The 22376-nt window shown below is 45.7% G+C and overlaps 1 protein-coding gene and 1 long non-coding RNA gene across 5 annotated transcripts; both read left to right on the forward strand.

Moving 5' to 3' along the window:
• The first annotated feature begins 1511 nt into the window (after window positions 1–1511).
• On the forward strand, window positions 1512–14677 carry LOC310890750 (zinc finger CCCH domain-containing protein 11A-like). Of its 4 annotated transcripts, XM_083853075.1 has the most exons (7): window positions 1512–4306; window positions 4778–4835; window positions 5043–5174; window positions 12660–12853; window positions 13073–13192; window positions 13975–14098; window positions 14543–14677. In XM_083853075.1, the coding sequence occupies exons 4-7, from the start codon at window positions 12800–12802 to the stop codon at window positions 14644–14646; spliced, it is 402 nt and encodes a 133-aa protein (XP_083709201.1). In that variant the 5' UTR covers window positions 1512–4306; window positions 4778–4835; window positions 5043–5174; window positions 12660–12799; the 3' UTR covers window positions 14647–14677. The 4 variants fall into 4 exon arrangements, 3 of the variants coding, with proteins under 3 accessions (XP_083709201.1, XP_083709200.1, XP_083709202.1); XM_083853074.1 differs by having other exon boundaries at window positions 4778–5174; XM_083853076.1 differs by lacking the exon at window positions 4778–4835.
• Window positions 14678–15657: 980 nt separating this feature from the next.
• Window positions 15658–17647, forward strand: LOC310890751. The gene is made up of 3 exons (XR_014577296.1): window positions 15658–16502; window positions 17240–17302; window positions 17561–17647. It is a non-coding gene; the product is annotated as an uncharacterized lncRNA (long non-coding RNA).
• The last annotated feature ends 4729 nt before the right edge of the window (window positions 17648–22376 follow it).

Consider the following 22376-nt stretch of genomic DNA (forward strand, 5'->3'; position numbering starts at 1 on the left):
TAGGACTGTAAGGGTTTTTAGGGTTAGGGTTTCTAGGGTTTTTTGGGGTAGGGGTTAGGGTTAGATCCGTGGGAGCCGTAGTGTTAGGGGTCAGGGTTCTTAGGGGTAAGGCCCAATATTAGGGTGGAAGGCCAAACTAAGGGGGGAGCCCCCCCCAAAATTGAAGGGTCGAAGCCCCAATTTAGGGGAAGAAACGTCAAAATTGTGGGGTCCCCCAAAATAGGGCGGAAGAGCTCTTAATATTGGGGGAAACCCAAAAAAGGAGGGTGGGGGACTCTAAAATTGGGGGGACCCCCCCAAATTGGTTGTGTCCCCCCCAAAATTGGTTGTGTCCCCCCCAATTAGGGGAGGAACCCCCAAAATTGGGTGGGCGAACCCCCATATTGGGGGGGCAGAACACTTAAATGGAAGTGTGAAATTCCAGAATTGAATGTGGACCCCCCAGAACAGTCTTCAGGGGTTTAGTGTGGTAAATTTTATCGGGTTAGGGCTGTAAGGGTTTTTAGGGTTAGGGTTTCTAGGGTTTGTTGGGGTAGGGGTTAGGGTTAGATCCGTGGTTGCCATAGCGTTAGGGGTCAAGGTTCTTAGGGGTTAGGCCTAATATTAGGGCGGAAGGCCAAAATAAGAGGGGAGGAGCCCACCCAAAATTGAAGGGTTGAAGCCCAAAGTTAGGGGAAGGAACGGCCAAATTGTGGGGTCCCCCAAAATTGGGCGGAAGAACTCTTTAATATTAGGGGGGAACCCAAAAAAGGAGGGTGGGGGACTCTACAATTGGGGGGGACCCCCAAAATTGGTCGGGTCCCCCCAAATTAGGGGAGGAACCCCCAAAATTGGGTGGGTGAACCCCCAAATTGGGGGGAAGAAGACTTAAATGGAAGTGTGAAATTCCAGAATTGAATGTGGACCCCCCCCAGACCTGGGGAGGAATCCCCAAACTTGGGGGGGACCCCCAAAATTGGGGTTAAAGCCCCAGATCCCGGGGAGCTAAGCCCCAAATTAAGGGAAGGAACCTCAAACATGTGGTGAGAACCCCAACATTGGGGGAATGAACCTTAATATTAGGGTGGCAGGCCAAGAAAGGATGGTGGGGGCCTCCAAAATTGTGGGGGGCTTGGAATTGGGGGGAATCCCCAAAATGGAGGGGGAACCCCAAAAGTGGGGGGGGGGGCGAAGCACCAAATTAGGGGAAGGAACCCCAAAATTGCGGGGAAGAACTCTGAAATGGAGAGCTGAAAACCCGAAATTGAGGGGAAACCCCCCAAAACGGCGGGAAAACCCTCCATAAACACGAAACCGGTAATGTAACAGAGCAAAAAATGGCGTCCTACGGCAAGGTGCGAGGCTCAATTTTCTGGGGAGTGCTGGGAAATGTAGTTCTTGGCCACCGGGTTTCCGGGAGTCCATATTGTTTTCCCAGAGCATGCCGGGAGATGTAGTTCTCGGACACTGGGCTTCCGGGAGGCCATGTTGGTTTCCCATCTTTGCTAGACTCCGGGTGCTCTGGCTTCACAGAGAAACCCCCAAACTGAAAAATGTACCTGCTAATATATTGGGCTCTAAATGTAGCCCTGGGTTAATTGAATAACAATCCCTGGGTAAGATTGAAGTGCAGGAGGGGTTGGCTACGGTTTTAAGAGCCGGTTTGCAGAAAAGGGATTTCCCGTTAAGAAATGGCATATACTGATTGTTCTCTTCCTTGCTCTGCCAAGACCTGAAGCACATCTTGGAAGCCAGGCAGAATCCGTGGAGCCAATGGAGTTCTCAAGCTCGACTTCAGCTTCTTCCCAGCTAGAAGAAGCAAGGACACGCCGGCTGAGTTCCACAGGCAACGCGCCCGTATCTGTAGACGAGGATTTAGAGATGCTACTTTGGGAACTCTCAGACGGCATACTGGAAGCCGAGCTCGACTTGGACCCAGGGAAGGATGAGGATGACCTCCTCCTTGAGCTTTCCAAGATGATTGATGATTGAACTGCATAGTCCTATGGTATATTAAAAAAAAAAAACAACAAAACAAAAAAAAAAACCTCTTCTTCTTGTTGGATACCCTGAGGTGATCCTTTTTCTAACTGAGGCTTTGCAATGAGACTTAAAGCACAGTTGGAACTGGTAGAAATTGGCAGGATCTGCACTCAGTTGTCCTAAGTTTTCCTGCTGGTCAGAGTTAAGGTCTTGTGCATAGTTCCGTAAGTATAGGTGGCTACCTTTGATATCAAGAGGACAAAGCACTTGTTTCTTTTGGCACAGAAAGATGTCCATCGGCACGCTGTGGTGGCTGTGAATTGACGTAGTGATGGAGCGATGCTCTGAAGGCTTAAACGGAAAGCTTCTTCCTTCCGCCCCCCCTTGGCACAGCTCGATGTTGGGCACATTGTGAAGCCTGGGTGTTCTGATTTCTCGGACAGTTGATACCCAAATCCCGGAGTTACTATGTCAACTCTTGACTTTTATTTGTGTATGCCATTGTTTTGACTGTAATCTTTTCAGATGATGAAGCTGTAGGGGCGGGAGGGAGCAAAATAATTATTCTAGCGTTGTGGACCAAACATGCTGCCAGGAGTGGTGGTGGTGGGGTCAGCCCACCCGGCCTTACTTTCAATTATCAGGGATGATAAAATGGTGTGAAAAGCAGCAGCTCTGCGATACGGCTACGCTACCCCCACTCCCTTCTCTTGTGCTGTACCAAAGTTCCCCCAAGCTTTGGTTGGTGCTTTTTGCTGGTGACAGTAGGACTCCAGGGCGAGTAGTCGGGACTCTCCTGCAGTAACTGGGTCAATTAAGGGTTGGTTTAAGTGCCTCCTGGTTTTTAAAATTGCTCCCCTGAGCTGCTGGCTCTGCTGCCTGCTACAGCAAATGTTCGGGTGCCATCAGCGTCGCACTTGGGCGTGGGCACTGACCCTGCGGAGGAGAGCTGAGACTCGCGTGTATTGTGTACCCTGCCGCCAGTGATCGTTTTCCCCTAGCAGATCTATTTTGAATCATTTCCCTAAATTTTAGAGGAACTTTAGGCTCTTTGTGCTATGATTTGTGAAGCTGTAGGGGCCCTCAGGCATTTGCTGCTGGCAGAGGAAAACCGCTTGTCGAATTTGTTGTAAATACTTTCTGTTTGGACAACAACGCCTGTGTGTGTGTGTGTGTGTGTGTGTGTGTGCTTTGACGACCCCCTGCGACGCCCCAGCTCCGCGAGGGAAGCTTTGAAGCGGCTCTGGGAAAACCTCTGCGGAAGAAACCGCTGCTAGTGACTTGCGGAAAAGGGACTCCACAATCAGTGAGATTGTAAAGTAGGTATGTTTATTCAGCGCTGGGCAACACGGGAGGTCGTGGGCATGAAGATTGATGACTCTTCCTCGTCACCGCTAGTTGACCTCTTGTCTTTGCACAGACTCAGTTGCTCCTTGGCTCTTGTCCATCTGCAGGACCAGTTTCTCCCAGTTTCTTAAGACAGGCTCACTCTCTTATTAGGAGACTGACCTTGGTAAGGGGCCCAAGGCTTCTTGCTTTAGTTAATTGGCACAATGCACCATAGTTAGCAAAGACACTAAGTAGCATCCTAGTTTAACGCTGTCAGCGCTCTATCTCTACTTGATAAGATTCTCCTAACTCCCTCTCTCACTGGAGCCCACGCAGCCCTCCGTCCTGCCGAAGGACTTCACGGGGACTTCTGCCGGCTCCGGGTGCCCGCACACAGACAGAAATGGCTTTGAGAGAAAACAATCAGGAGGAGGAGAGCTCAGAGACTGCGGCCGGCTTCGGCCACCTTCCCCTCGCTTTCCCTCTCCGTGTTCAAACCGAGCACTGTTCTGCCGTCAACCTTCGCTGCCTCTGCCCGCGGCGCTGGGCTTTCGCGTGTGCCATTGCTCCTCTACATATTTTATCCTTCCTTTTGTAAGGAATGGTCCAGCAATTCGTGTCACTAAGGGATTTGAAGGGTTACCATCGAGGCCCGGGTCTAGGTGATAAGAGAACAAAGGGGTTTTTAGGGAAAAGTGCTGACTACTGCAGGGGATGTTGCTAGAGTTTCTGAAATCCGGCGCAGAGGCTCCCAAACGAGGAGGAAGGGGGAGCTGAAGGACAATTGAAGGACAAAAGTCTGAGAGGAAGACAACCAGCATTCAGCCCGAGCAAGCCCCGAGAGACCACCAGAGACTGGTACGCAGGCGCCCCTGGGAGGGGTTTCGGATTCCGGAAACCAATTCTAATAACCCTGCCTCTTCTCGAAGTAGTAATGAATATGTATTAGCTCTTGTCCCCGTGCTGAGCCCTTCACGCAGCGCCCCAGAACCTCATCTTCCGCTACCTGCAGAGCGTGAGTAGCGCGGGGAGAGGACGGGGAGGGGATGGGGATGGGGATTTGGGGGGGGTGGGGGGAGCGGGGAGGGTCCGGGGATCTCCCTCGCTGAGTTTTCGGCTCCCACCCGTTGCTCGGGGCAGGTTTGTGGGGAATGGAGAGCTGTGCGGCGTGCTGGTGGGTACAAGGAGCTGCTGCGCAGCCCGGCGTTTCCCCCTCGTGTTAACGGGAGTGGGATCGTGCAGCCGGGCGTGCAGGAGTGTTCCCTTGTGACTGGAAACGTGTCCTTCAGCAAACGTGTAGTATTCACCCAGTCATATAAGACTCTAAAATGTCAGACTGTTAATTGAAACTGCCCCTGAGAGTTGCTCCTTGGAGTGTTTGGGAGCTCTAGCGGCTATGGTTAGCGGGTATTTCTGAACACACGAGAGAGAACAAAACTGCTCGCGGTGTTTGTGTTCCAATTTACTCTCCTCCTTCGTTCTGCAGAGCTCGAGGATCCAGGGTGGCTGAGCAAGTGAACGTGCGGATAGAAGGCTGCATCATCGTGAGTGTCAGCACGACCCCACGTTACGTCGTTAGTTTGTTTTCCCTCATTCACAATCCTATTTTTTCTTGTCAAGAAAAACTAGCCCAAGGGAAAAAAGAAATCGTGCTTCTCTAACAATTAGTCTTCATTGTCCAGCCTGGCTCAGCAAAGCTGACGATGGTTCGTGTTGTTGCTGAACTAATTGCCACTGTTGCCGATTTCTAGGGCTTTGACGAGTACGTGAATTTGGCGCTGGACGACGCAGAGGAGATTCACTCCAAGACAAAATCAAGGAAACAGCTGGGTGTGTCGTGTGTCTGTGCAACCCGAGTGACGCGCGGTCTGAAACCTGCCCGGGTGAGCCTTCTAGGTAGCAGCACTGAGAGGTACCAACCGTGTGACGAGCCTTGCTGTTGAAGTTCAGTGAGCAATTCCTGGCTACATCTCTGTCCCTGATGATTTTTGAGCTGCTGATTTTGCTGAATGAAGGAGAATCTGTCCCTGCCTGAGACCAGTTCTGGTCTTTGGAACGTGTAATACCAGGCGGCCTGCACTCTGCATGATGGGCAAAACCCTGCTCAACCACACGAAACACTTTCTGAAAACACGAGATTATTCTCAGGTTCTGGGCTCTCTCTAATCCCCTCTTTCCCTTCTCTGTGCTGCAGGCCGGATCGTGTTAAAAGGGGACAGCATCACTCTTCTACAGAGCGTTTCTAAGTAGAATTTGCCATCCTTAGAACAAAGGTGGCTGCCGTGCTGCGGAGTGACTGAGTGCCAGGGGAACGCGGCCCGCTGGTAGATAGGAAGTTATTTGTAACTGGGGTTGCATGCTGAGGTCAAAAGTCCTTCCTTTGTGGGAGCGAGTTGTTTGTAGCTTGAAACAATACGTGATGTATTTCACAAATAGCCATTTTTCACATTAACTGTAAATGTAAACCACAAATCTGCTTGTTTTCAGTCTCTTCCTTCTGTGAATGGAGGAGGAGAAATATAGAAGCGTGGGCTTTTCTTTTTGCTGTGGATCTGATAAGTTTCGATAACGCTATGTGCTTTCTTGACCATTACATCTGCATTATGTGGCCAGCGTGGACTCGTTCAGGGCACGGAAGCCCCACACAGTCCTTGAGCTAGCAGGGTGCTAAGGAGGGTGTTGGAGATTTTGCATGCAATTGCAGCCCTTTGTTGCTGCAGTGACAGGTTCCTCAGATTCTTTCTAAACAGGGTTTAACTTGTTGAGAATCTTTTTGGGAGTGCTTATTGTGGATCAGTCAGTAAAAGTATCTTAGTGGGCCCGTGAGGGATTCGGGGCTGTGGTGCAGTAACCCAGTGTTTACAAGTGTTACTGCTACGCATGCTTGTCCAATAACGTCTCCAGATCAGAGAGTGAGAGCGGGCAACTGGTTCAGATTAAATCTGTCACTTCTTGCTGCTTTGGACAGAGCCTGTAGATTAAACCCTTGTGCTGTTCATTAAGCTGGGGTATCAGATGTGTCGGTTGGGTTTTTATCATTTGATTTATTTTTTTTATCCGTTTGGAGATCTGTCTTTTCTATTTAAGTTTCCCCAAGAGAGCTGAGTTCCTTGATGCATCGACCAAAGAGAAGTTCCCCGGCTGACTTGGGACAGCCAGTCCCCTCGTTTTTCTGATCACAAAAAAAAAAAAAAAAAGAAAAAGAAAAAAATCGAAGAAGAAAAATTTTGACTGTAACTGTAACTCAGAAACTAAGATTACCTAAATGGAGAGAAATGAATTTTGATGCACAGGCTGTGCTAGAAATCTGTTAATCAGCATTCAGTTTTTCAAAACTTCAATTTGTGTATCATCATCATGAAAATTAATAAATTCAAGGTGGGAGATCCTTTCCTGAAAGGGAAGGACAGAAATACGAGTCTTGCTGTGGGGCCTACCCAGCGCAGTTCTGCCATTCCGAGAAGTAATACGTCAGGAGTGTCACAGCAGACGTTCCCAGGAAGAAACCTTTGAGGGGCAGCATGACACACTTGATTGGCGAAAGCAGCTCCAGCTGGACAGCCTGCTGCCGGGATGGGTAATTCTAAGTTGTGTTCAAGTTGCTGAGTTCCTTTCAGCATGTAGTAAAGATGTAACGTGCCAATGTCGTTTGGGAACAGGAGGCATTACGTGTCACCAGCAGTGGGCACGTAGGGAACAAAACAGTATCTTACGAGGTCCTCCACATCTGCCTTTCATTTTGTCCTTGGTTTGCCAGCTGGAGCTTTCAGGAGGTGAGGAAGGAGGCTGTCCCAGTGAATAGTTCAGGTGTTGCAGGGTATTTGTGATGCAGTGCTTGTAAAATTTACCTGCCCGCATCTCCTGTTACAGGCAGCCCCCCGCGGGCCCTGTGAGACGGGGAGCTGCTGCCTGGGGTTAGGCCCAAGGTGCCCTGTCAGGCCCAGGGCCGCCCTTCCCCTTGCCCTGCCCTTCCCTCCCGCTCCGCAGCCCTTGCTCAGGCCTTTTGGGCTGTCTGGCCGTCCATCTGGCCCTGTGTCCCTCCGTCCCTGCCGTCTTCCGAGGGAAGCAAAGAGTCCCTGGGCTGCCTTCAGGGGGGAGGTTCTGCTCAGGAAATTAAAGCTTCCCCCTTAACCCGCCTTGCGAGTTATTTTGAGTTCCAACCTTCTGCCTTCCTTTCGTAGCAGTGCCTCTGAGGGGTGCGCTGTAAGGTAGCCGTCATCTGGCGCGCTGCTCCTGCGTTTCCCAAAGGAACTGCCTTCGGGATCTGACTAACTCTGGATGCACGCGGTTGTCACCTTAATTTCTCCGTTAGTTTGCTGAAAACAACCCTCTTGGGTGACCTTTGTGTTTGTTTCTTCAAACTTGGATCGAGGAGGTCTCTGTTTCCTTATGCTGATGTTCACAATGAAAGTGCAGAAGGGATGCTTACTGTTGCCCGGGTCAGTCCTGTTGCCAGGATGGGAATGTTTAGCCTACCGGCCCTCTGGTGTTGTTAGGCTGCACTCGGAGTGTGAGCTCTGGGCCTTATTTGGAAAAGACTGCGTTATTTGAGTGTACAAACCCGAGATATTCTGCGGATAGGTGATTCTCAAACCACGTCAGAACCACCGCTGTGGCGTGTGCTGGAGTCGGACGCGCGTTTGACTGATCAGGCGGAGCAGGTGAATTGAATTTGTTGCTGGATGGCGAGGTGTTCTGGGGGAAGAGCTAGTCTAAGGAAAACTTCCTCTTACTGCCCCTTCCCATCTCAAATGGCCACTGTCTGGGGAAATTGCTTCTTTATGACATTAACTACAACGTTACAGTGAGGATGAGGAATCATCATTACTCCCATAGTTATTTGCTGCCAGGCCGCAGCGTTGATTTCAGAGATTTAAAAAAAAAAAAAAAGGAAAAAGAAAGGAAGTATGTATTCTTTCACATACTCTCTTTTCCCTGAGAGTAAATGTTGTAGCTTCAGCAGTACCCTTCCTCTGGAAACGATTCCCAGTGCCTGCTCAGACACTGGGGAGGAAAATGACAGAGAGAACAATGGAGGAGAGCCACCCGATACAAAGAAAGGAAAAAAGGGGTTATGGATGAAGGGAAAGCAACTACATAAAAAATTGGTGCTATCTAAAAATTGGTTAAGGGTTTGGGACCTGCAGGTGCTGCCTACACGTGCGTGTGTTGCAGTCGTGCCTGTTGCCACTGCGCAAAATGGAGAGAGCTTCTTTGTCGAATGCAGCATGTTAAAGCATGCGCCATTGCCTGGAAGAAAAGCACGGCCTTCCCTCGTGTGGGACTTCTTCCCCATTGATCTGTGGTTTACCTGAAGGTTTACCATAACCTGCATAAGTTTCAAAAGCAAGCAAACAACCAACCAAAAAACAACACCAACATTAAAGAGTGGCAAGGCAGATGCTCATCTGGGGACTCTGACTCATCGGTGACATCACCAAGCAAAGCACTGTGAGCGCTTCGGGTCGGGGCTGCTGCGGCGAGCCTCGCAGCTGGGAGGGAGAGCGGGTACGGTTCGCCTCTGGCGGGTCTGTGTCAGCCCTCTGCCCTGGTGGCTTCATTAGCAGTGAGAGTTTGACTGCTGTGTTCCCAGCTTTCGCTTCTGCACCGACCGTGTGGCAGAGCCCGCAAGCTGCTTCCTCAGCTGGAAGAGGAAGAGGAGTGACCTCAACTGTGCCGAGGTAAAGCAGAACTGTTGAAAAGATTTGTCAAAGATGCGGGTTGTACCAGCGCAGCCGCTGCAGCTGCAGCAGGTCCTGGAGCATTGGAGAAGATAGAGAGGGGTTTCTTCGTGAAAAGAACGCTGTGAAAGTGTTTTCACGCGGGAAATTAGGAGAAGCGCCTCTGTTGTTTGGATATCCTCTATTGACCTGGCACACGGGCATTACAGCATACCTGGCACACTCTTTGTATTGTTTGTTAAAGAAAAAAAAAAAAAAAAAAGTGTTTTAGGGCAGGCCAAAAACCTGCCTTGGCACTTCCACATCGCAGCAGTGCTTGCAGGCCGTGCATCCTGGATGCCAGGCCAGGATCTAAATCCGATGGTGCTGTTGGTAACGTGAAGTTCAGGAAGCACTTCTGGGTTTTTCTGCTCTTCCATGTGAATTTTTGCCCTGTGAAGGTGGTGTACTGAGCTCTTTTCTTACCAACAAATAGGTTTAAAAGCAGTTACAGCAAGGATGAGCTGTGCTAGCAGGGGGCTGTTCTGTGCTTCGACCATGGGAAGATGAATGGTTTACCTATGCACCGTTAAATATAGTTTGACACCTAGCACACAACACTTGCAGCCTGTGGGGTGCTTTAACAAGCAGGTAAATCAGCGGAGACTGTTTTGCAGCCAGGCTGATGCTGGGTGATTGAAAAGCAGGGTCACAACAAGGAGTTTATGCTGTTCTTTCTTGCTTGTCATCCGACTGTCTGCTTACACTGTTCTAAAAAAAAAAAAAAACCACCAAAACGGGGTAAGCATCTTTAATACCTTTATTATAAATGGAAGGCACAAAACAGGCCAGCAACAGAGACTGTCCAAGAGAAAGACTTTGTGCTTTATAAACAAACAAGAAATTACCCTTAGGTAGGTGTGATAATCCTTCCCTAATGCATTTTTTGGAGTGCAAAAATATTTTGTTCCCTTCTTGCTCTTCTCTCCAGGACAAAGGCAGAATAGCCAACTGGAAAGTTAGACCAGGGAGGTCAGTTTGTTCCATACTGAGAAAGACAAGCCTGTAAAACAAACTAGACAGGTTTTCTTTGGACTAGTTATCTTCCTTCAGCAAAGGCAAAGTTTATGACACTTGTTGGCATGTATTTCCAGACCCCCAGCTACCGTGACTGTAGTGCATCTGTAATTCTTTTGTACAAAAAGAGTTCAAAATCTCGTAACGCAAAAACTTTACTAGCACCCTGGAGAAAAAAGAAATCTAAAACTCTTGCCAACTTCTATTACAGACCTGCTGAGTGCACCAGAGTTACTCATTTTTATTCAGGCTTTCAGGGGCTAGTTCAGTTGGTTTCTGTTCAGCACTTGGATCGCCATATTGGCAGATGTCAGTTAAAAAAAAAAAAAAAGCTTTGGAGATCTTTTTTAAAATGAGACTGCTTTTTATGGCATTTAGGGCTGTGAGGTATCCTTGGTTTTTGCTTTCTTCCCATTCCTTAGACCAGATCCATTCATATCCTGAACAGCGTTCTGGGTCTGTTCAGGAAAATGGAAGGCAACAAGCAAAATGATGAGCTCCTTGGGCATTCAAAAGAGCTCAATCTGGAAAAGATTTCAAGTCCAACTTCCATGTTAAGGAGCACCAGTAATTTTTAGAAGTAGATGCAGAGGAATCTGCATGGCACTAAGCGTGTTTCTGAAGGTGCTAAAGGTCGGAAGTGACGATTCCTCTCAATACTAAAGAAGAGAAGGAAACCTTGCACTTAACTACTGTTTTTATTCCCTTTGTCAAGCAGTCAAAACCAACAACTAATACGAGAACCCAACTTTTCCCCTCTTTACTTTAGATTTGGGAAAATTCCCTGCCAAAATAATACTTCCTGGAAAATTCACTAGTGTTTGTGTGAGTAAAAGGTTCCAACCTTTTATTATTAATTTGTAAGAACTATTTCATCCGCTTTTGTCCAGAAGAGTCAGAAATAATTTGCACAGAAATGTGCAGCATTTTAATGAAAGGATTCAGAATCACTCTAATTTGAACTTTATCTGGTCTGGTTGCAGGTTTTATGACATTTAGTGTCTTAAAAAAAAAATCAAAATATCTGACTTCACATCAGAAAAAAAAACCTGCTTGTGGCTAAATAAAATCTGTTGCAGCTCTGGTCATTGAAAAATCATTGGCTGTTAAATTGGACCTTAGTCATCTTTTCTAACCTTTCATGATCTTGCAGCAATGGATGATGATGGATATATGGATTAGGGAACAGCACGTGATGGCAAACCTGTGGTATTTGCTACAGCGCAGAAAGAAAACAAATTGCTTCCAAAAAATCAAACTAATTCAAAATTCTTGGTATCATGCAGCCATGCCACTGGCAAAGTGAGCATTGCCCTGCCTCTCAAAGCTTGCTGTATCCTTGATCTGCTGTCTTCCTGCTGTTAATTGATTGCAACTCTACGTGTCTGATCAGGGCTACGAGTTGTTCTCCATATGGATACCATACAACATATACTGTGCACGCTTGTGTGTATAGATATGTTTATCCTGTATGCATGTACATATGTATGCATATTTGTGTGCTGGCCCCCAGATCACTCATGGTATAAAGCATTGGCCTCGAAGGCATACTCATCAAAATATTTGGTAGATCCTCCATTTTTTTCTAGTTCCCTCAAAATGAGAGAGTTTTTACGCGCTCTCTGTGTCAAAAAGGCAAAACTTCTGATTTCCACTGTCGCTCTCGCTAACTTTCTATCACTCACTCCTCGTGTGTGTGTCTAAACACATATGTGTGTATGCGTATGCACATTTGTGTATTTCTATGCACTGGTGTGTTTTTTGCTGTACAGGTAATAAAGACGGGGAAAGGTTTTAGTGTTTTCTTAATAGGTGAAGAAATCTTGAAGACCAGAGATTGGAACATACTGAATTTTGAATAAAAAAAAAAAAAAAAAGTCAAATTGTCTGGCTGTGGAAGATGGATCCTCATTTTTGCAGCCACTTTGAATCACGAGTTCATCTCTAAATGCACTGTTTTTTTTTTGTTTTTGTTTTGTTTTGTGGGGGTTTTTTTTTGGTTTTTATTTTTTGAAGAGCTAACTAACCCTGGCTGTCTCCAGTCTGAGAGAGTGTTCAGATGGACTTGCTTCCTCCATTAGTTATAAGCTGTTTAAAAGCACATCCTACGTTTGAATTGTGGATGAGAGGTTCCCTTGGCAAAGTGGAGAGGCAAATTCTTCCTACCCCTTTATCATTAATTCACGGATTCAGTGTTGGTTCGGCCTCCAGGAGAAGTTAACTGGAAGTCTTTGAAGATCAATAACTTTGCTGAGGTTGTCCAGGTAGGTGAACTCGAAGACCCACAGTGACTGGAACATGCTATTTAATGCGTCATACTGCGTTCTGTAGAAGTTACTCGTAGCCATAGTTGATCATTGCCTTGCATGTATGATCAGGTGGTTTTTGAAGAAGTGACTCCATTTTCAGGCTTCCAGGTGTGCTCCAAGGCATATTATTGAGGACGTGGAAGAGAACACTTGCTGACAAAGCTCCTGGCAGCTTTACAGAACTTTAGTTTAATATTGTGTTAGTTCCCGTAACAGCTGATTTCAAGGCATTGCTCTCCTCAAGAGACTAATTTGATGAACAGAAGAAAGCTGGAAAAATGCTTGTTACTCATTATTTTTCACTTGTTGGTACTTTGTTTAGGGTTACTTTTAAAAAGAAGATTTCACTGATCACAAGCCAGTGGAAGACTTTCAGCCCAAGCAAGGGTGAAGACAGCTCTCTCCAAGAGCAGAGGAAGTCCCTGTGGAGAGAACCCGAGCTTGTTATCAGAACTTGTCGGCATGTCTAAACAAGGAGACGATTGCTACTTCTATTTCTATTCTACCTGTACCAAGGTATGGCTGGGTTTCTTTTGCTTTGCTTTGCTTTGTTTTTGTTTTTTTTTTTTTTCATTTTTTTCAGGAAGGGGTAGAGTAGGAGGAGGAGGCACACTGGTCTTTGGTTAACGTGATAACCAGATAGATTCTGAATTCAATCGTAGCAACCTGAGGCAGTAGCATGGACGTTTTTGAGGCTGTACTATATTTTCCTTGTTGGTTTCCTTTTGGTTACAGGGAGACAACTGTTCCTTCCGCCACTGCGAAGCTGCTCTGGGGAACGAGACAGTCTGCACGCTGTGGCAGGAGGGTCGTTGTTTCAGGAATGTCTGCCGATTCAGACACATGGAAATTGACGTGAGTGCCTAAAGATGTGTTCTCAAAATAAATCAACAAAAGCATTTTTCAGTGCTGTAGGTGTGCTGATTGTGCTTTTGCAGGATAGAGTCATTTGCTTTGGAATTACACTGGTTTCTGTTAGCAGGGGAGGGGGTGGGAGGAAGGAGAGGGAAATAAAATCAATGCCTTAGGTATGTCTTAGCAAGATTTTCTTTTATTAGACGCCGACAGTATTGTCTCAACAGATGCAGAATAACCGCTAACTAGACTGCTAAAACCTGCTGGAGCAGGGGGGTAATAAACAGGCTGTACTAGCCTCCTGAGAGCAGGCTTGATAATGATCTATCAGGTCTCTTGTGTCCCGGAGTCCTTCAGATAATGCTGTTCTAGCTGCCTGGGCTAGGAAGCAGTGGGGAAAGTTAAAGGTGCAGAAGAACGAAGTCTCCAAGAAGTAGTTCTGGATAGAGTTAACGTAGGCAATTTAAGATGTTCTTTTTCCCTCTGAATAATCCTAGTATAATCCTAGGTGTATTAGTTTAACCCACCCTAAACTGATGTCTGAGAGTGCCTGTCTTCTCAAACTGAATGATGACAGGGCTAAACGTGCATAGTGGTTACAGCTTCTGCAAACTTTGTGAATATGCCCGGAAATACTATACTTCCGTGATAAACTGACCTTTGGAATGATGTTTCAGCACTGTATTGTGACAGCCCTATCGCTGTCGTGACCTGGAACTGTGCATCTCTTTGCAAACCTTAGGTGCATGTTATCACGAGCTTGTCTTTCTTTCTGTCTTCAGAAAAAGCGCGGTGAGATTCCCTGCTACTGGGAGAAGCAGCCAGTAGGCTGTCAGAAAGCCAACTGTGCTTTTCATCACGCAAAGGGACGTTACATCGATGGAGTCTTCTTACCACCAAGCAAGAGTGAGTTTAGGTCCTTTTTCTTTAAGTATTGAAGAATTAATTTTGCATATTACTTAGTGGGTGCCAATAGTGTAGGAGACATCAGGTAACCGTCCATTTGTGAGTGCAGGAAAAGGTCTGCAGTCCTAGGTGGTCAGCTAAACCGAGTGTACTGCTGCTGTACTGCTGGTATTTGTTTTCTGCTTTCATGCTCAGCTTCTCTCTGCTTTGTGTGATATTTGCCTTGCAGTTTGCTTTCTGTTGTTTCGTCCTCTGCTGGGTGGTAGGGAGATGTGTTGTTGTTTGAAGACAAGTCATTGTTCACGGTGTAAACAGTGGCGGGATGGGCAAAAGGAGATGCTGAATTCATTGTCTGTGCAGGTTATCTGCCTTAGCTACCATCTTCGTGCATTGTGGTCAAAGTTTTAAACTGCCATATTACTGATGATCCTCCTCTTCCTCTAGCTACACTGCCAAGTCCGCCTGAGTCCGCGGACGATGATTTGAAAGTGGCTCAGATGTCACTGCAGCAAAACAAACTTTCTGTCCAGTCCAATCCCTCTCCATAGCTAAGGCGGGTGATGAAAGTGGAAAACTCGGAAAATGTCCCAAGCCCTACACACCCTTCAGTTGTAATCAATGCTGCAGATGATGATGAAGATGATGATGGTGAGCATGGTTTGGTTCTTGGAAGGAATTTGTGCTGTAAATGATTGTGTAAGTCTTTGGTTCTTGGAAGGAATTTGTGCTGTAAATCAATGTATAAATCACAGATGACCTGAGGTCTGACTAGCGATAGGGCAGGCAGTCTGGTCAGGTCACTGGTGGCTTTGTCTGGCAGTCAGTGGACAGAACCTGAAATGTTGGAGGAAAGCTTAGAACCACTCTTGGCTTTAGTTGGTCTGTTGTGTAAAGCTCTATGTGAAACTAGGAAGGAAATTCCTTTTTTTTTGTCTGAAGAGTAATATGTTGTGTAGTAGTTAAAGCTGCAGAGAGAATCTAGAGTCCTAGATGTTTTGTCCTAGGGTAGTCTACTTACGAGTTCATCAGGTCAGTGTAGCTGTATTAAAAAAAAAAAAAAAAAAAAAAAAGCTTTTTTATAGGAACCATGGACTGAAGTGTCATTGCATGAGCTACATAATCACGAACAATCTGGCCTATGCATAACTGAATAGATTTTTCCCCTTCAGACCAGCTTTCTGCGGAAGGAGAAGAAACTAAAACTCCCGTCCAGCAACCAGCTGAGGAAGGCCAAAATGGATTACGGATGATTTCCACTCGGAAAGCCAGTGCTACTACTGCTAAACAAGGTATTCCAGCACCTGTAGTAGGATAAATCGGAAGGAGAACTTGACAATTAACTCAAAAGCAATGTGGCGTAAAAACACAACAGAATGTAGGGGTGCTGAATGGACTCGGTTATTTCCATGATCTCATTTCTCCCTGATACCATCATGTGCCCATTGGGTCAGAAAGTTGAACTCCTTTTCTTTCCTTTTGGAGAACAAAACAGGGTCACAGCATGGAGTTTAAATGGCTGCACGTGCAGCCTGGCAACCACTGTTGAAAGCCATATCTAACGATAGAGGGATCTAATATCACGTAAATGGATTAAAATTAAAACTACAGTTTTTACCCTGAAGGGTGAAAGGAGGGGCAAAATGCCATTGATTCTATGGTTGTTTCACTTGTGAGGAGTGTTGACAGGGTTTATTCTAAATACTTCTGAAAGTTCCTGAGCACTAAGAAGCCTGAGGATCTGTGGTCCTCAGTGAGTGCCTCTAAGCCTTAGTCTCATTAACTGTTTTCTGTTTTCAGAGGACGGTCTGAATTTTGGAATAAAAACACTTGAAGAAATCAAATTGCAGAAAATGAAGGAAAAAACTAAGAGACACGGTGGTGAGTTAATATTCCCTACTTTCTTACCCTCTTCACCTTCATCCTGTGTGATGATTTTTCTTTCAAAAAAAAATTCTTCCAGTAATACCGGGTAGCTGGCTATGCTTTGGTGAATCCAACTATTTGCCAAAGAAGTGAAATTTGATTGGCTTCAGAATGGCAGGTGATGGTGGCTGGGAGCTGCTTGAGGGATAGACTTCCATGTTTAGCTGGGGGCATCGAGCAACCTGATTCTCAGCCAGCTGGTATTCTAGATGGGAATTCCAAGGGCAACCAGAGGCAAATTAGTCACCTCTCTTATTTGCATGCTCTGGTCACTGTATGTTTGACAGTAATGAATAATTACAGTTTTTTGTTCTTCGTGATAGTTTTTTCTGTTTGGTAAACTTCCTTATGTTTTGCTTGCTCTGAGCAGAAGGTCCTTCAAGATCTTCTCTTCCTCCCGTCGATTCTATGATTTTTCCTGCTCCGGAAAAGGAAAATGTCCGGACAGTGGTGAGAACTGTGACACTGTCTACAGAGGAAGGTAATAATTCATGCTTTTGTTTTGATTTCATTACTCCTAAACTGGAAGGTTAAGCAAGAAGGAAGGCAATTCACCCCTGTTAGCCTCCTGGTGCTGCCGCCTTCTGTTCAAAACATGCTTTTATGCTGAAAGTCCCTGGTTGTACTGGAAAGCTTTGGTGCTCAGGTTAAGTGCAGTAGCAGGAGAAAGAAAAAAATGTGTCAGTATGCAAATAGGGGGATAACTGAAAAACAGGAGAGTAACGAGAAGAAAGAGCTCTAGAGGACAGTGCTATGTAAGAAGCAATTTCTGAAGCTTTAAAGAGGCTGACAGTGGCACGTGTGGACAGTAGTGCGATAGGAGTCTGTGTATAAATTATATTGTTTAGAGTTGTGCAAATTCCTTTGAAAGGGAAAGAAGTGAAGAAGTACTTTTACTCATAGACATTCACCTTAGAAAGGAATATTTCTCAGCATTGGTACCTAATAATATTCTGCTTGCTTATGCAGCTCTGTTCTGCACAAAGTATAGCTGTCAAGCAGACTCAGATTCATTCTCGACTACATTCAGCTGGAATTTGAGGCAAACACTGAGACTATGGATACTTTTTCTAAGTTAATTATAGTTGTAATATGAGTTTGTGTGGTTTAGCTGTCAAAACAGTGTCTTGCTGGGTTTTTTTGGACATGGGCTAACAGTATACTATTTCTATTGGCTACTGGTCTCTATGAAATAGAAAAATTTTACTTTTGTTTTAGGGGAGGAACCTGTGGTTCGACTAGATCTTGCTGAGAAACAAGGAAAACGGAAAGCCTCCGTGGGTAAGAACTTTTTATGAGCTGTTATTTAGGTGCCGCCTTCTCTATATGACTGCATCGAAGAGTATTTTTGACGTGTGAGAGGAAAATGCGTTGCAGTGGAGATCTGTGTTGACTGCAGAAATGGCAAAAAAACCATTTAGCAGCTGAAAGGCAATTTTATGAAAATATGCTTGAAAAATAGAAGCTTGTGGTTGACTGTTCTCAAATCTTCCTGCAAAGAAATGTTCTTAAAATATTCCTTGTTTTCTCTGTCTGAAGCTGATGTAAGCGCCCTTCCCGTGAAGCGCAGCCTTGCTGAAAGGCTGGGGAAGAAGGTGGAGGTTCCAGGAAATGCTGACAAAGCACCAAAGAGAGGTACAGCTACTAAACAGGCATCTGGATGTGATTCACGGGTTTTGTATTTAGGCTCTCTGTTTGTCCTTTTCCTGCGATGTTTCTTTTTGCATGTTGGCTGAGGTCTTAATCACCGGGATTCAAAGTTACCTTTCCTGCCTTGTTTTCGAATGTGAACACAAAGTTGACGTTTATGCAGCCTCCCTAATTTGGTCTTTTTCTGTTTTGCAGTTCAAGTTCCCAAGTCTGTGAAGGAGAGACTAGGATTACCTTCTCAACGGACTAGTACTGCGAAAGGTAACAACTGGCTATTAAATATACTTTCTCCTTCTTCCTTTCCGTGAACTTAGACCGTTTTCATACAGCCCTAAAAAGGAATTCAAATGAAAACAAAGAACTGGTTCCTCTCGCTCGAGTGCTGAAGCTCTTCTGACAGCCACTATCAGAAATCTGCCTCTAGGTGTGTGTTTATTTTCCGCTTGTGCCTTGTCAAGGTTTTAAGCTGCTTCTGTGAACCATCATATACAATTAGAATAGAGCCACTGCCGGGAGCAGGAATTTGAAATGCAGTCTGAAAAAGTAATCAAGTAAACTAGCATTTCTGTGTAGCAACTCTCTCTGGATAGGGCTGGTCTTCAAAATACAACAAGTGGCTCAGAGGAGGAGGAGAATGTTAGGCTATTGTCCTAAGATGGGTTATTGGGAACGCTCAGGCTTAGTTTTCCTTAGTACTGTGACAAATTTTGGAGACTTAAACTATTGTTGGACTCTCTTTAAATGCTGGTGCTTCTCATTTCTTGATGATGACAGGGAAGGCTGCTAAGCCAAAGGGAGAGATCCATGTGAAAACACTGGAGGAAATCCATCGTGAGAGAGCTCTTCGAGAAAGTCAAGCCAAAGCCCAGGCTGAATGGCATGGTAAAACCAAAGATCCCAGCGCAGGGGCAAAAATTGAGGGTGAGCCCAAGAAGCAGAGTGTGCTCACTCTTTCCGGGCCCAGCAAAGTGCAGTCGAAGGAGCCGGCAGGTAAAGCCAAGCCAGAAGGAGAAGTGCGTGTTAAAACCCTGGAAGAAATAAAGCGCGAGAAAGCTCTGCGGATGCAGCAGAGTGGAGGAAATGTGCCAGCTCCCCCAGCACAACCTGGACCTGCCCCAGCCGGGCAGAAATCGTTATGGAACACAAAGCTATCAGGTAATAAGATGCTTTAATACCTGCCCCGGTGAGGTGCTTCCCATATTGAGCAAGTTCCATTTGCTCAGGATCTGCTTTGCTTTTTCCTTCAATGCGGAGGATAAAAGAGTTTAAGGCTACAAAGTTCAAAGGCAAAGAAGGGCCAGAACGTGCAACCATGTCTGTTTTCGTTAATTACGTGATGGTATTCTGTATTTCCCACTAGAAAATTAACACATTGAGGGGCTTTTTAGTCTAATTTTGGTATTCTGTTTTTTTCTGCCATCTGTTTATGGTATGAAGTCCTCCCTGTGTTGAGTTCAAGTTCACCTTCCTCTTTGGCATGTGTTGCTTAGCTTGACACGTGTATGTGTTTGTAAAGCATGCATCAGCATCTTAATGTGGGGGGCCAGTTTCTGTCAAAAATGACAGAGGATCAAAGGCCTCGTTGTTAAGATTATATCAACTTTGTAAAATGAGATTGTGTGAGGGAGATAAGGAGGGCTTAAAGGCTGCATGCACTGCACATTGTAGCCTTTCTCTCTGTCTCACGGGACACGAGGAAATAAACACACAAAGAAAACAAGTACCCAGCTTTCTTTCGTTTCTTCTCCTGCCAGCCAGACGTTAGGTCAGGAATGGGAGACTAGAATATGACTCTACAAATTTGGATTTTGTAGAACAACTTAATAAATTTTGTGGGACATCACTGCAGGGGAGAGGAAGCTGGTACAACAGTTGCATACACTCTCTTGTCTTACTATACCTGCTGCTTTTCCTTTCCTAGAGGGAGCAAGACTTTAAATACAAAAGCTGTCAACATTTGTGAATCTTACTAGACTTCATACAACGTCTTAGAGTATTGCTTGCACTTGGGATCGCTCTGTGTCTGAGTTTCCCTCGTCCTGGATTATGATTTACTGTAGCCATTCACTTTCTTTGTTCCTTTGTATGGATTGTTGGTAGACGGAGTTTACTATGTGGAAGATATTGCTGAGAATCCAGGCAATGGCAGTGTAATTCTGCTGGCCAAATACAGTTAACTGTGTAGAAGGGCCGTGGAAATGAGGAAGAGAACGTGGATTTTTCATGAGGCAGAGCAAGACTGTATCAGTTCTCTCTTCCTTTTACTCTAGCCAACTTTAACATGTTTGCGAAGCCTTGGGATGGGAAAGTCGCTTCCCCCAAGAAGAAGGCACTGAAACGTAAGGCACCTGGCAGTTTTCCCTCTGCTGTAGCAGCTGTGAAACCACGGACTGCCTCCGATGCAGACACAATGGGACCTCCAGCCAAAAAAGCAGCTATGGTAAGGACAGGGGCTAATGCAGAAATGGATCCCTTGTAAAATTTATACCCTCCTCTAGGAGAAAAGATGGAAAACTCAAATGTTCTACAGGCCTTCTGTTTCCTTTTAAATCCAGTAGCTGCCTACAGAATTCTTGTAGTACCCTTCCATATTTATTAGATTAATGGCACTATTTACTTAGTCCTCTGTGATTCTGTGATTTCTCTGGTGTGGAGGATTTTGTCCATTAATGCTGTGTTCTTAAAAGACACAAGATCATTAGTAACCTCCAAGTGAATATTAACTTTCTTCAGGAGCACCTTGGTTTTGTATTTTGGCTAAGGCTCCGCAATGCCAGAGGAGAAGCAGCATGGAGGAAAAAGCTAGCAAGGAATCTTTTACCCATGAGTCCTAAACACTGTTTTGCTGCTTTCTAGGCTGTTCCAGCCACGCTGGAGCACGTCCCAGCCACCAGACTTGAAGAAAATCCCCAAAACAGGTGATGACCACAACTTGTTCTTTTTCTCAATCGGTGTATATCCCCAGTGAAACATAAGTTCTGTCACAGGTGGGGAAAAAAGGAGGGTTCTGAGATAATTAAAGCCCAAATCCATCAGAGGATAAGTCACTTATTTATCTTATAAGATAAATAAGTCACGTGAAATGACTTTCTAGCAGCTAGCAGGAATGCTTAATTAGACTTACTTTCTTTAAATGCTGCAAGTCGGTACAGCTTTCCAGTGACTTCTTGCTCTGTCTGAATACCTAAATGAGGATGAGGTGAAGTTCTTCTACTTCCTCGTGAGGTGATAAATGATGAGTAGTGTCCTCTGCCTTTTGGTCCTCAAGAATGCCACCCGAACAAACATACAAGGTGACAAGAGTGCAGGGAGAGCAGAGGGAAGTGATGGCTGCAGATCAGCTTCCTGTAGTGGGGAGCAAACTCTGCTGAGTGTGCCGTGGGAAAAATGACTAACTTAGTAAACAGATATTTGCAGATGGAGACTTCTTAACATTTTTACAGGAAAATTAAGCAAGGTGGCAAAGTGCCTCTTGCTACAAAAATTGAACCATCTCTGCTAGACTCCGGGTGCTCTGGCTTCACAGAGAAACCCCCAAACTGAAAAATGTACCTGCTAATATATTGGGCTCTAAATGTAGCCCTGGGTTAATTGAATAACAATCCCTGGGTAAGATTGAAGTGCAGGAGGGGTTGGCTACGGTTTTAAGAGCCGGTTTGCAGAAAAGGGATTTCCCATTAAGAAATGGCATATACTGATTGTTCTCTTCCTTGCTCTGCCAAGACCTGAAGCACATCTTGGAAGCCAGGCAGAATCCGTGGAGCCAATGGAGTTCTCAAGCTCGACTTCAGCTTCTTCCCAGCTAGAAGAAGCAAGGACACGCCGGCTGAGTTCCACAGGCAACGCGCCCGTATCTGTAGACGAGGATTTAGAGATGCTACTTTGGGAACTCTCAGACGGCATACTGGAAGCCGAGCTCGACTTGGACCCAGGGAAGGATGAGGATGACCTCCTCCTTGAGCTTTCCAAGATGATTGATGATTGAACTGCATAGTCCTATGGTATATTAAAAAAAAAAAAAAAAAAAAACCAACAACAAAAAAAAACTCTTCTTCTTGTTGGATACCCCGAGGTGATCCTTTTTCTAACTGAGGCTTTGCAATGAGACTTAAAGCACAGTTGGATCTGGTAGAAATTGGCAGGATCTGCACTCAGTTGTCCTAAGTTTTCCTGCTGGTCAGAGTTAAGGTCTTGTGCATGGTTCCGTAACTATAGGTGGCTACCTTTGATATCAAGAGGACAAAGCACTTGTTTCTTTTGGCACAGAAAGATGTCCATCGGCACGCTGTGGTGGCTGTGAATTGACGTAGTGATGGAGCGATGCTCTGAAGGCTTAAACGGAAAGCTTCTTCCTTCCGCCCCCCCTTGGCACAGCTCGATGTTGGGCACATTGTGAAGCCTGGGTGTTCTGATTTCTCGGACAGTTGATACCCAAATCCCGGAGTTACTATGTCAACTCTTGACTTTTATTTGTGTATGCCATTGTTTTGACTGTAATCTTTTCAGATGATGAAGCTGTAGGGGCGGGAGGGAGCAAAATAATTATTCTAGCATTGTGGACCAAACATGCTGCCAGGAGTGGTGGTGGTGGGGTCAGCCCACCCGGCCTTACTTTCAATTATCAGGGGTGATAAAATGGTGTGAAAAGCAGCAGCTCTGCGATACGGCTACGCTACCCCCACTCCCTTCTCTTGTGCTGTACCAA

Source organism: Anser anser, assembly GCF_964211835.1.
Source record: "Anser anser genome assembly, contig: HAP1_SCAFFOLD_34, whole genome shotgun sequence".
NCBI classification, from domain to species: Eukaryota; Metazoa; Chordata; class Aves; order Anseriformes; family Anatidae; genus Anser; species Anser anser.

What these genes read in the sequence shown, in the direction of transcription:
- LOC310890750 (XM_083853074.1), top strand. Translation starts at nt 12,800, where the DNA reads ATGTCTAAACAAGGAGACGATTGCTACTTCTATTTCTATTCTACCTGT. An exon ending in TCTATTCTACCTGTACCAAG is followed by an intron (nt 12,854 to 13,072) that starts GTATGGCTGGGT and finishes TTTTGGTTACAG; the next exon opens with GGAGACAACTGTTCCTTCCG. An exon ending in CTTCTTACCACCAAGCAAGA is followed by an intron (nt 14,099 to 14,542) that starts GTGAGTTTAGGT and finishes CTCTTCCTCTAG; the next exon opens with CTACACTGCCAAGTCCGCCT.